Raw genomic sequence first — 14,355 nt, 5'->3', positions numbered from 1 at the left:
CAGTTCCAGTTGTTCTAAGCTTTTTATAAGCATTGTTCTGACTGTGCATATGAGCAAATTTGGGTGATTAGTTTCTTCTAGCCATTACTTGACCTACAAGAATCAACACACACCTTCATGTTTTCTTGTGTTTCCCATTTTGAAGAGTGGATATGACAAATTGACCCCTTGTTTCAACATATTTATAAAACAGATTCACTGACATTTTTATATATATATCTTTCTGAATGGAGTTTGCATGTTCTCCCCGTGCATGCGTGGGTTCTCACCGGGTACTCCGGCTTCCTCCCACAGTCCAAAGACATGCCTGTTAGGTTAATTGGTAACTCTAAATTGCCCTTAGGTGCATGAATGAGTGTGTGCATGGTTGTTTGTGTGTTGCCCTGCGACGGACTGGCGACCTGTCCAGGGTGTACCCCACCTCTCACCCATAGACTGCTGGAGATAGGCACCAGCTCCCCCGTGACCCACTATGGAATAAGCGGTAGAAAATGACTGACTGACTGACTATATATATATATATATATATATATACACAATGCTTATTTCTTAGAAAGAGTAGCACTAAGTGTAGCATCGATAGTTTTGTGAAGCAAGTTGAGATATTTTTTCCTAATAGATAAATATATTCAAGTTAAAGCTTAGATTTGTCTTTTTTCTTCATTTTACAGGCTCATGTTATGCTATAACTCATTTGAACAGTTACAGAATATAACCATCTAAATATGTGCACAAGCTCTTAATCCCGCAAAAACGCCTGAGAGCTAACACTGATTTTGAAGGCTGCCTTAATCCTCATGATTTTTAGCTGCACATCTCGTTTTTATTGGTGTGGCAAAATACTTGGGATTTTGCCGTCTATGCTTAATTCATCCCTTTTTAGAATAATTTTTACATCAACGGTTATATTGGGGACCAGACCTTTGCCACAAATTAACTATCATTGTTATAAGACAATATGTTTAGTTTTGGTTTATTTATATGTTTGATTAATGTTTCAGTCTTTGGACACCTAGCAAAATATATAATCAAAATAAATATGAAACATAATGGTGCAAAACAAAGGCTTGCAACTATGAGAAATATGAAATATGAGAGAATATGACTCCTAATCAAACCAACACAACTCTAAATGACCTCCTGTTGTTAGATATTATTTACTGGAGTCATATGTCTACATTTTCACAAAGTCCTTTGAGCAAAATATAGAAAATTAATTTAAGGGTTGTCAAACTGGCTACAAAACCTACAAAACCAACCTATAGTCAGCATGTACTGTCCTGCAGAATGTGACTCCATTTTATACCTAAAATATTTGGGTAAGAACCAACCCAAACTACAGGAGAAATAGGCAAACGGACTATTGAATACTAGCTTTGTGTGGTAGCAGTCAGCTCTGTGCTTCCTTTGACTTCATTTTAAACTCCTCATTAACACAAAATTAGTAAACTGAGTCATCTACCATCAGCAACAACTTCCACCCCACAGAGGGTTATTGTCAGTGAGATCTGTGTCAAAGGTATAAAATGGTGAACAGGGTAAAATTACCAGCACACGCACACAGACAAAAACAAAACATTTGTTAAAATGTCTATTAGGATTAAGTTCTAGAGATTTACAACAGCCCACATTTACATATGGCTCTCCCCACTTTAGTTTCCACTTTTTAACTCCAGATCATCCCCTCAAGATAACCAAAATATACATTTAAAATTAGATATTTACATGCACTGTATAAAAAGACATAAGCCTTTTTTCTCACTGTCTGTCATTAAATCAGTGTAACTTTTTTTTTTTTAGATCCGTTAGGATAACCGAAATTATTGCAATTCACTAAATGTCAGAATAATGAGTTTATTTACATAAACATTGCCATGCCTTTAAATCATTTGGGAAAGCCCTGATGATGATGTCAGTGCTTTACAAATTTCGGATATGTTAATTCACAAAATCTAAAGAACAGCCAAGATACCAGGAAGAGAGCTGTGGACCTCCATAGGTCTGGTTACACCTTGCATTCAATTTACCTGAAGGTGCCACATTCATCTGTTTAAACAGTTAGATGCAAGTGTAAGCATCATGTGAATGTCCTGCCTTCACACTATCCAGAACGGAGATGGGTTCTGAGCTCCAGAGATGAACGTGTTTCACTGCAAATTTTGCAAATCAACCCAAGAACAAAAACTAAAGGCCTTGTGAAGATACTGGCTGAAGCTGATAAGAAAGCGTCATTATCTATAGTGAAATTAATCCGCTAAATATTGAGGCTTTGAAGAAAGTACTAAAATGCTTTAAAATGATTTCACTCCCTCTCATTATTCTGTTATTTAGTACATAAAACTGATTTTGCTAGTTCTAAGTGACCTAAAACATAAAACTTTAGTAATTTAATGTAAGACAGAGAGAAAAATACTGGGCATGCATCCTTTTATATAGTGTCAATATCTGGTTACAAATGTATCTCATAAATCAACAAGAGAAGAATAAAAAAAAACAACCACAGAAAACCAAACAAAAACAAAAAAAACTAAGCTTCAACTTTATAAAAATTCTTACATGACATTTCACTTCTGTAGACTTCGTAAATTCCATTCTATGTCTGCTGTGACATTTACACGAGTACTTGAACGCCTCATGTGCCGGTGGGTGAGCTGCTGAGTGACCTTATGGGCCAGCCATCAGCTTGCAGTCCATCATCATCATCATCTTCCTTTTAATCAACGGTATAATCCTCACCGCCATCAGTGTTATCAGATACTACGGTGAGCCACTCCCTACTGGAGACCACCAGAGTTGGGGATCCACGGCGAACAAGGTGCTAGTAGCTATTGAAATGCTATTCTGAAGCGACTGAATGATGTATTTGAATTGCTGTATCTCCCCACCAAAGCACTGTTTGCTTCTATAACTTGTTTTTGTTTTTTTTGTGTCAATTGCCACACTTACATACCAACACAACAGTGTGTGGATAAATTATGAAGCTGTTAGTACCATTTAAAAATCTTCTTTTCACTGCCAAACATATTTTCTCACTCAGACGCAGTTGGAACTTCACATGTGGCATCTGATGTAAAGGTTTACAAAGAACAGGGCGGAGTATTGGACCAGGGCAGACCAGTGGGAAACATTTGTAGATGCTTGTGGGTGTGTGAAGTAATGTCCTTCCATCTCCTCTCGCCTGAACAGTCTGTTGTGAGGAGGGGTAGTATTGCTGAGTGGCTGCTCCGTTCCATCGCCATCATGTGCTTTGTTAACCTCAGGGATGTCAGAGGAATAACCAAGAACTTCAAAGGACAAAACTGAAAATGATATATACCTAGGAAACTTAAAACATTAACAAACCATTGCAGTTCCTGTAAATGGCACATTTAAATTCTTTTTTTCCCACAAAAATTACAATATAGTAAAAGATTCATCATTTAAATGCTCTGTATTCCCACCCTTTCTACCTTCTATAGATTGATCAGACATATACATAGGATGACACAGTTTAGATGGCTGATGAAACACTTGCATCTTGCCCAGTTGTGTTTTTTTCTGGGTATGTGTATAAACTATTAGCTACTCTGTCTAGTTTCCTAACCAGACCCCACGCAGATCATTTGCTGGGTTCTTTATTATTTCTTTTGCAGACTAGGAGAAGCTCCCAGCATCAAGAACGAGAAAAGAAAAGAAAAGAAAAGGCAATATCAGTTCAGTTCAGCTGAAATCTATACTCTCTTCAGTCTTGGTGCAAGAAACTATGGCAGCTAGCCCTAAGAAAGTGTTATAGCCAATCAGATCCCAAAAAAGTCTTTAATTCATTTGTGATTGAGGTTTTTCTTTTAATAGGAGTTCCCCCCCCTCCCGTCTCTCCTTGTATAAATGCTTTAGGGGTGAGCGTGATTCAACAAGCTCACCCTACGGCCTGCTCAGACACACAGGCAAGCAGACGCACACATAAACAAAACACAGTCAACGGCACCTGCGCCTGTGAGAACAGGCAGGGTTTAACGCAACTGAACAGTTCAGTCTGTGACACCCAGTTCCTTGAGGTCTTTCCGTGCTCTTCTGAAAAAACAGCTGTACCAACAAACTCATTTGCACGTTGATGCTTGAAAAACGTATATTTAAAAAAGAAAAACGCTGCCCTTCCATCCTGCTCATGTATGCCCCCTCTCTTTTCCCTCTGACCCAATGCTGACAGTGAACATCTTCCCCAAAAGGCATGGTGACACTGACGGGACACCTGCTGCTAGGAGATGAAGAGAGCGGCAAGGAAGAGCATTGTCACGGTGAGGAGAAGTCGATCCCTGGATGGACTGCTTCCACTGACACTCTTCTCCAGTTTGGGAACAAAAGGGTTGAATTCATCTGTGCAATAAAGAAGAGAAACAATATCTTAAAAACTTTATCTAACCACCATTCACCTTATTTCACCTCTTTGTTTGGGGTATTTTTGCCCTAAGAATAAGATTTCAACATTAGTTAAACAGTTAAACTGATCTGGAAATTAACTAAGAAAAACATGTCACCTATACAAAGGTAGTTCAAGCTCTACTCAGCTGTTCGGGTCATTTTCCATTACAATGGAGTACTACCTCAATGTACATGTACATAGCATGGCAGTCCGAAAAGTAATGTGACGTGACTTGTATGCACCAAACCATCATCTAGCTCCCCCTACTAGCCCTCTACTCTCCCTCTACTCTTTCAACAGCCACCAACCACAAAAATGTCTGGACCATGAAAGACTACAGCTTTGATTTTGTTGTTGCCATTAAAAATAGCAGGTTTGATTTTTGTAATAGAGTCACTCTCGTAACTCAACCAATCAGAGACAGGCAGTCTTCTGATGTCGCATTTTTGTTTGGTTGGAACCCCGACCAAGTAAATTCTAAAAATGGAACTGGCACCAAGAATAAGTACTTTATGGAAAACCCTAATAACCCGGGCGAGCTGAGTAGGTACTACTCCACCCCATCCCCACAGTGTAAACACTGTAAAATGTCTCTAGCTAGAAAATACTGACCAGAGTTGGGTCTTCTTCTCTAACTCCACACTGATGAAACCCCTTTAAAATCTGTTACAGTCTTTCTTTTATGGAGTTTTAATTAACTCAATATAAGCTATAAAGTGTAATTGCTGTGATGGGGCCTTCTTTTCAGCTGTTGAGCGAGACCCTAGTTTGACATGGTTACAGTGAGTTACCACTCAAACTTAATGGCCTTGTTTGGACTCCACAGTGAACAAGTATTTATAGTCGAAACACACCTTATGAGCTCCCCCAAAAGGTCAAATACATATTAGCATGTGGATTTGACATGGCAATAGGGTGTATTGACCCGCAACAATGCCTCGATTGTTGTTGTGGCTTCTATTGCACAAAGTAATACCACTCATACTTTCTTAAATACTCTGCCAAATCTATATGAATACAGGAAGTGATTGTTTTCACTTGCAATTATTGTTTCTTTTTATAGAAATCAAGGCTTAAACTTAGTAAGAGAAGACATTTTGAAGGCTCTTTTGCCCTAGCTCTTATTAACAGCTCCAAAAGCAGCTGAAATTGAAGAAAATACAGTGGGCATTTTGAATCTTTGTCATTTTTACTTTTTATACTTACATTGGTGAGATTTCATACCAGCTTTCACAACTGATTATTAAAAGTACTTTTCTATAATTTGCTTAGGAAATGTGGTTCTATGTATTTTGTTTGATCAGAAGTCCACTGATCAAATGTAAGTAGGGTATAATATTAAAGCTTTAGAAAAACTACAAAATTAAAATATATATTTCGCTGCGAAGATATTTAAACTAATATTCAAAGGATAAGTAAAGGGGTACAGAACAATTTGCTTATTGGTATTGGGTAGAAGTAAACCAGGGTTAAATAGCAACAAGTGGGTAAAAATGGGGGTACAAATTGCAGATATGCAAAATATTAGTTTGCTCAGAAAATACCTCAGCCAAAGAGAAAACATTAATAAATCGGTCCTATGTGAAATTGCAGTTCTTTCCAGAGGGCTTTATTGTCTTAATATAGTGACACATTTCTTTTACTAACCTTAGACAGAGACCCACTGTAGGTTTGTAATCCTGTCCCAGCTCCAGGCATCTACACCTGGTAATAATCTAAAAATAGTTTGCAATCTTTTGTTCAGGACTAGGCATCAACTGTTGATGTCTAATCAATGAACAAAAAGGGAAAAAAACAGAGGCAGACAGCTCACTGCACATCTGCACCTCTGAGACATGTGCAGCCAAACACACCCTCTACAGTCACTTGATTAATGGGCCCAGAGACGAGACATAAACACAAGTTTCCGTCTGTACAAAAGTCAGCTGAAGCTGATTAGTGATTCTGTTTGCGGTCCAGAGACAAGAAATAAAGTGGTGATGTTCTCAGTGTTCTCCACCAAGGTGCTGTATCTAGCTCCAGAATATTTTCAGCCGCCCTGTGGGCCAAACAGCCAAGTAATAACCGGCTGACACCTGGTTTTAGAGCCAGCCTCTTCTGGTATGCTCGGCTGGCCAGTCTAATGAGGTCTATGCAGCGGTGGCCCTCAGGTTAAACGCTTTGCCCGAATGTGTGGCTGTGGGGATCAGGACACTCTGTTACCTATCTTTGTTTCTTTGCTGCTGACTGACAGATGAATGTGGCTTTAACTACATAACAAGCAGACTGAAGAGAATCTTGCACAACTAGTTCTAAAAGTAGGCTCTACACCTCATTACACTAGCACACATGCACCTATTGTCAGGTAACAAATAACTATTGGCAGACGCTGTTTGTGGAATGTTTATTGACCATTGCATGACCATGTGGCACGCTAGGCCAAATTACTGTTGGTGTAAACAGTATTGAGTCTCAGTCTGTACTGCTTTATCACAGTCAATAAAGTGCAGCAGGTAACCTTGTAATTAGGAGAGTCATACTGTTAGGGATTTATTATTTTGAATGCCACTGTGATGAAAACAAAAAAATGAAACTGTGTCTGTGTTAATCTGTGCCTGTTAAAGGGCAGTTTTTCCTTTCATTGTCACTGCATGCTCAGTGTGAGGAATAACTGCAAAGTCAAGCACTAAATGCAAGCGACCGTCCACTGTCCCTACGTGCTCGTCAGGGAGGGGTGAATGCTGCAAGTCACTGACTAGATGCAATTGTCTGGAATTCCTTAGATAGAAGACTTCTTTTAGCAATTTCTTTTACTTGTTTGTAAAGTGCCTTGAGACGATATTTGTTGTTAATTGGTAAGTGGTAAATAAACTGTATTGAATTTAACTTAAAACCATTGTATTATCTGTCTTTGAGCTGCATGTGGAGTGGTGTTTTTTCTTCTCTAAATTAGTTGCTAGAGATGACTAGATCAGGTTTTTTCTGGCTGATACCAATTTCCTGCTTTCTCGGAGGTCTGATCCAAATTTTGACAGATTTATTTTATCCTAAACTGCTGTCTCACTGTTTCCTATATTGCTACGCATGATTGTAACCAAGTGTTACATGGGTCTACAAATGAAGAAATAAAGAGGTTTTCATTTAAAATCAATTCCTGAATCCAATTTCAAGTATTTATGCTGCTCTTGATGTACTGCTGTTCTGAATAGTGCATGTGTAATAGGATCAATGGTGTGGAACAGAATGTGATGTCATGACTGGGTATGTTACATCCACTGTGAATTCTCCATCTTATTTTGTTTATTTGGTTTTACTTTATTTCAGAATCATTGGAAGCCAAGTTAAAAGGAAAGCATCTTGAGCTATCACTTTCAGTTTCACGGATCTGGCGTGCCATATATGTGAATCCTCATCAGTGCCGATATCATAGAGTAGTGTGAAATTCAGTAATGCTATCATAGGGGCATTGCTGCAATCTTTGAATTGTAGTTACAGTGATTGTGTATCAAGGGTGCTCATGTGCAACATATGTGAGCTGTTGCACTCATGTAGTTTAATTTTTTATCATTCGTAGCAACCTGGCTTATCTGGTGAACAAATAGTGTATAAAAAAGAGTCAATGCAAGCCGTTAGTTATCTGCGTCTCCAGGTGCAAAAATAAAAACAAGCAAATTTTTGTAAAAAAAAAAACATAACCAATGAGTCTTTGACAGCTATTATTTTTTAACATAGCAAAAGTCACTTGAAACCTTAGGGAAATGTGTTACTGTGATAAAGTTTTAACAGAATATTCCTGACACAGACTTCTGTTTTAACTTGCTTTTGATGCAAGATGAGAGCTTACAGGTTTACAGCCTCATGGTCTGCAGTCATATGTTGTGACTATTTCACAGTGGTTTCAATATAAAACCGAATTAAAATCACTCATAGGTCAGAAGAAGTTTGTCAGAAGAAGTTTTTTTTTGGAGATAATCTGTTTAAATTGGGCCTTAAGGGTGCTATCTTTATGTTACTTTGCAGTATATTTACATTTTCACGAAAACTTCTTTAATTTTGCGATATTTGTCCTAAAACTGTCTTAGTGCTACCTTTTTTAGGTTGAACAGTGGCTTCTGCAGTTGAATTTTTCTATTGGTTCAAACGATACATCTTGGTACATGTCTACGTCACAGCCCCAGGTTCGAGCATAAAGTCCTCTCAATCCATGGAGAGAAATGTGTTCCAATATTATTGCAAGCAAAGAACACGTTTCAAAAATGTTAATTTAAAAAAAGGGCATTTCAAAAATGAAACTTTGAAAAACGTCTCAATCAAAAACAAAGATTTGAAACTAATTTACAATGTTTATAAAATAGTTGACCCTATATTTATGCAGTTTGATATTTTTCCAGATTAAATATTTTCAGATTTTGTTCAGATTTAATGTTTTCAATTTAATTTTTCAGATTACATTTTGTCAAATACTTTTTTCAGATTACATTTTTTCAAATAGTTTTTTCAGATTTTATTATTTCAATTTGTATTGGGGAAGACCGAGTTTCACGAATTTCTTAAATTGTGTTTTACAGATTATGTTCCACGCTTCTTGGGGACGGGGCTTTCTCCGAAGGGGGGCGCGAAGACGCTTTTCATTTGGTCTCAGCTGACGTTAGCAACAGCATTTCTATTGGTCAGTGTGTGGCAAGTGTGAGCATTTCTATTGGTCAGCTTGGACACAAAGTTATGAAGTGTTTTTTCTGGTCTGCGCATAGACAACGACAGGACGCTCAAGAGAAGAGGAGACCCCTGTCCAGCCTCAGAAAAGGTGAGTATGTTCATATTTTGCCACACCAAAATAAAAATAAATCCCTGCTGTTTAAATCACCGAGTTTATTTTGAGTTGCTGAACGTGGTTATTTTTCATGCTTTCATACTTTCTGTTGTATCTTAACTCTAACACACTGTTCAGCTCAAATTTAATCTTTGCCAGTTTGACCTGTAAAGAAAGGGGTGAGGGGGTCAAAATACTTACCCGGACCCACTGGACATACTTTTACCACCTGAGCCATGGTCGCTCGCCTCAACGTCCCCATACATACTGTTCATATGTATGTGTATATGTATTCATAGGCAAATAATTCCCCCATAGTAACTCTCTATACCTAATTTTGAATTACAAATATATTTAGAATGTTCACATAGCCTTTGTCACATTATGTAATGTATAATTAACCCTCAATCTAAACCGACCAACAGAAATGCTGTTGCTGACATCCGTGCAGACCAACAGAAATGCATCTACGCTCCACCCTTCGGAGGAAGCCTTAATAAGTGAAACCAAAATTAGATGAATTAAATATAATTGTACAACTTAATAAATGTTTCAGAGAACTGGGTAAGTATTGTGAGAGGTCTCCAGTTCATTTAATCCATTTGAATTAATAATTACACTATAGAATGTGAAAGACTGGGGTTTCTTGCAGGACCAAAGGGCAAACAGGAGCTTGGGAGTCTTATGTTGAGCTAGGAATGTTAATGATAACAGAAATGGTGACTTACAACAGTGAAAACAGGACATGAAACATATGCGATGTGCTACCGCCTAGAGAAGGTGTGCTACCTCCCTAGCAAAGGTGATCTAATTTCGGCCCTGGTTACTTCAGTGGAAACAATAAGGGAAGAAAAGTGGCCTAAGAAAACTACCCTAGTTTGTGGTAAAGATGTTTTTCAGTGTTTGCATTCCAACAGCAGGCCAACAATAAAATGGTTTTAGACAGAGAAAAAGATGTTTCACTGCTTTGTACAAGTTTATTTTAAGGGCATGTTCTGGTATTGAGGTTGTATGTTTATTTAATCACCAAATATAAATCAAACCAAATCATATACAGTATGTCATGTTGATCAATTACCATGCAGCCACGAGACAGATGGTTCCCCTCAAGTAGGAGCTAAAAATAACCTCATTAAAAAAGTCTATAAACCAGCGTCAGTTGCAGTTATTAAGTTACAGATATAAATACAAACACAGCTGAAAGGCACCTCAGAGCATCTTCAATGTGATGCTGCCTGACTGGCTAATATACACACTTTTAAAACATCCTGCAGAGCAATATAGACATGACACACAACACATTGTCTTTTTAAAGACAATGAAATTGGTTCCAACATAAGAGAAATGTTAAGATAGCTGATCAAGTGCAGTTTCTAAATATTTAAATTTCTAAATAAAAACATAAGCAAGATTGAACAATCCAGAGCAATGTTTATGAATACTGCCCAACAATGTAGCCCTCTTGAAAAAGTAGGTACTTATTCATAGGAGGTAGGCTCACTGGTTTAATTCAGAGCTGCATACTTTAAAGCACAAGGATAGGAAATTGGAGGGAAAATGGTGCTCTACACTTGAGGAGTTCTACTTAATCTGGAAAGATAGTCTACTGTTGTATAAACAGACCCTTCACCAAACTAGAACGGTGTAATTTCCATCATTAATAGAAGAGAATAAGAATAATCTCAGGTTTCTTTTTAGTACAGTTGCTAAACGTACCCACAGTCATAGCTCTATTGAGCCATCCATTCCCTTAGCTCTCCGCAGTGATCACTTTATGGTATTCTTTATAAATAAAACTGATTCTATAAAATTGACTCCTGAACTTTATTACTTTATCCTCAGTGAGACAGCATTGGAGGTAACTGTAAAAACCTGATCTGTGTTTGGACTGTTTTGATCCATTTCAGCTTTCTGAGTTATCAAAAATATTAGCTCCATCTAAGCCTTTAACTTGTATGTTAGAGTCAATCCCAACCAAATTATTTAAGGAAGTGTTCTTTTTCATTACCGCCCCCATATAAGATATGATTAATCTATCCTTAGTAAACATATACTTACCACAGGCTTTTAAGGTAGGTGTAATAAAACATTTACGTAAGAAACCTTCTCTTCATCAAGATTACTTACTAAATTACAGACCTATATCTAATCTTCCTTTCTTATCTAAAATTCTTGAGAAAATTGCTGCTAATCAGGTGTGGGAACATTTATGTAATGATCTGTTTCAAGAGTTTGAAGAGTTTTAGTCAGATTTCAGAGCTCATCATAGCACTGAAACAGCACTGGTGAAAGTAACTAATGATATTCTCCTAGCCTCAGACAATAGATGTGTGTCTGTACTTATTCTGTTAGATCTCAGTGTTGCATTTGATACAGTTGATCACAACATTCTCTTAAAAAGGCTGGAAAGTGCTGTAAGGATTAAGAGAACAGCACTAGGCTGGAATAAATTGCATTTGTCCAACAGATTCCAGTTGGTTCATGTAAATGATAAATCATCTTCAAACTCCAGGGTTACTTGTGGAGTACCACAGGGTTCAGTGCTTGCAACAGTTCTCTTTACTATATACTGTATATGCTTCAAATGAGTAAAACTGCACTGTAAAATGAAAAGATGGCAGAACTCAAAATTCTAAGGCAACAAACTTCAGGGCATTTTTACGTTTAGGACTTCAACTTAACCACAAGTTTTGCTTTTGAGTTTACCAAACCTTTATTTCTATATTTTTGTAATTCAACCAAAAACAATTTTAGGCTGTAAAAAGTTTGAATCCTGAATTTACCCATCCATTTTTTTCTGGGAGGAGTGGGATGCACACACCAGTGGCACCCAGGAAGCATTCTGTGGTTAAGGGTCTTGCTTAGTGACCCACAGTGATAGTCTGAGTTTTGAACCAGCGACTACTGTGGTATTTGCAGAATGCCAGTGCCTGCTTCTCTAACCACTAGGCCACCATCTTGACTCGAATAAATAGGAAGCTTTTTTGTCATTGCACAGAATGTACAACGACATTTTATTTGGCAGCATTTCTTTAGCAGTATTTTTATTATTAAAACTGAATATTACAATCACCACCGCTAACTCAAAGCCAACTTCAAAAGTTGAGTTTCCCGCATTTCACAACAAAAGTACAAAAGTTAGAAGAACGTTGCAATGACCTACAACTTAGTAGTGACAACTCATTTAAAAATGCTAGATTACAACCACTCTGGTTTGCTGGACTGACCTAAGATATTGTCCCTAATATGTCACACTTAGTTTTTTAGGTTTTCACAACAAAAAATAGTTTTTCATCCCAATAAAAGGAAGTTGGGATTTTTAGTGTCAGACAGCATGGGATAAACTTCCACTGTTATGCTGATGATACTTAGCTTTATTTATCTATAAATCCTGACAGATCCAATCCGTTAGATAGACTGCAGGCATGTCTTAAAGACATAAAAACCTAAATGACTAGAAATGTTATGCTTTTAAATTCAACAAACAAAAGTTATCATCTACAGACCAGAGTTTTTGAAAAGTAAACTGCTTAGTCAATAACTTTATCTGTATGGCATTAAATTGGCCTCTGGTCATAAAGTGAAGGACCTTAGTGTTATTTTTGACCAGGTCATGTCTTTTAAATCCCATAATAAACAGGTTTCTAGGATTGCCTTCTTTCACTTCTGGAATATTGCGAAAATTAGAAAGCTCCGGTTCAGGAGTGATGCTGAAAAGCTAATCCATGCATTCAAGATGGACTATTATAATTCTTTACTATCAGGATGTCCACAAAATGCAGTTAAAAGCCTTCAGCTGATTCAAAATGCTGCAGCAAGAGTTCTGATGAAAATTAAAAAGAGAGATCATATTTCTCCTATTTTAGCCTCCCTTCATTGGCTCCCTGTTAAATCCAGAATAGAATTTAAAATTCTCCTCCTCACATATAAAGCCCTTAATGATCTAGCTCCATCATACATCAGAGATCTGATTGTTCCATACATTCCTAACAGAGCACTTCGTTCTCAGACTGCAGGTTTACTGGTGGTTCCTAGAGTCTCTAGAAGTAGAATGGGAGGCAGATCCTTTAGTTATCAGGCTTCTCTCCTGTGGAACGAGCTCCTGGTTTTAGTCCGTGAGACAGACACCTTGTCTACTTTTAAGGCTAGGCTTACAACTTTCCTTTTTGATAAAGCTTATAGTTAGAGTGGCTTAGGTTATCCTGAGCTATCTCTGTAGTTATGCTGCTATAGGCTTAGGCTGCTGGAGGACATAATGACCACTTTCTCTCAACCTGCTTCATTTTCATACTAATCTCCAATTTTGCATTATTTGTTTTTATTTCAGCTTTTAACTTTATGTTCTCTCTCTGTTTTTTCTCTACCTAGAAGCTACATCTGGCCTGGCTCTGTATTTAGCTGTCACACCTTCCTAGAGGGGGGGGGGGGGATCGGCCAAGCTGCTGCCAACAACTTCATGGTCACCTTATACAGATGATACACTTGGCCCTGTCTTTCAGTGTTTAACTCTGTCCCTTCTAGACATAGCTACTGGCTGAGCTTCTACTGTGACTAACTGTATGTGCTCTCTCTCATACTTAAAAACTGACTCAGAGTTAATCTGTTCTGTCTTTCTCTCCTAGTTGAAGTCACTAAAGGAGCTACTACTGTCATTAACTTCAACATAGAAAGTAGTCCTGGATCAGTGCTTCTGTGTTCTTTTGTGTCTCTGCTCTGTTCTCTCAACCCCTCAGTGTCGGTCGTGGCAGATGGCCGCTTCCACTGGTTCTGCTGCAGGTTTTTTCCTGTTAAAAGGAAGTTTTCCTGTCTAATGTTGCTACATGGATCTTCATTATGAGGAATTGCTGCAAAGTCAATGCAAGCAACTGCCCACGGTGGCTACATGCTCATTCAGGAGGAGTGAATGCTGCAAGTCACTGACACCAAGTAATCTGCTGGGTTTTCTCAGGTAGAAAACCTTTAACCAATTTAAGTAATAAACTGAATTTGACTGCACTATTTGAAAGCTAAGTCTGTATGATCAAAGTGAACTGACTTTCTGTTTTTTAAGTGCTTTGACAAGATGTATGTTGTGAAGTTTATAAACTGAATTGATTTGAATTATATATGATCGCCACATGGCCGCACCACAGATGTTGCCTGTTTGATTGGTTTAATAGAAAATAAT

General features: G+C 37.8%; 1 protein-coding gene across 2 annotated transcripts in view; it reads right to left on the bottom strand.

Annotated features, from left to right (window-relative positions):
- Positions 1 to 1,834: 1,834 nt before the first annotated feature.
- efna3b (ephrin-A3b) overlaps positions 1,835 to 14,355 on the bottom strand; it is a 91,707-nt gene continuing 79,186 nt past the window's right edge. For both annotated transcript variants that reach the window (XM_047360521.1, XM_047360522.1), the window contains one exon: positions 1,835 to 4,353. In XM_047360521.1, the coding sequence (XP_047216477.1) occupies positions 4,235 to 4,353 (119 nt within the window). In that variant the 3' untranslated portion in view covers positions 1,835 to 4,234. The remainder of the gene's footprint in view (positions 4,354 to 14,355) is intronic.

The sequence above is a fragment of the Girardinichthys multiradiatus genome, chromosome 3 (assembly GCF_021462225.1).
Source record: "Girardinichthys multiradiatus isolate DD_20200921_A chromosome 3, DD_fGirMul_XY1, whole genome shotgun sequence".
Lineage (NCBI taxonomy): Eukaryota > Metazoa > Chordata > Actinopteri > Cyprinodontiformes > Goodeidae > Girardinichthys > Girardinichthys multiradiatus.
This window is presented reverse-complemented; position numbering and strand designations above follow the sequence as displayed.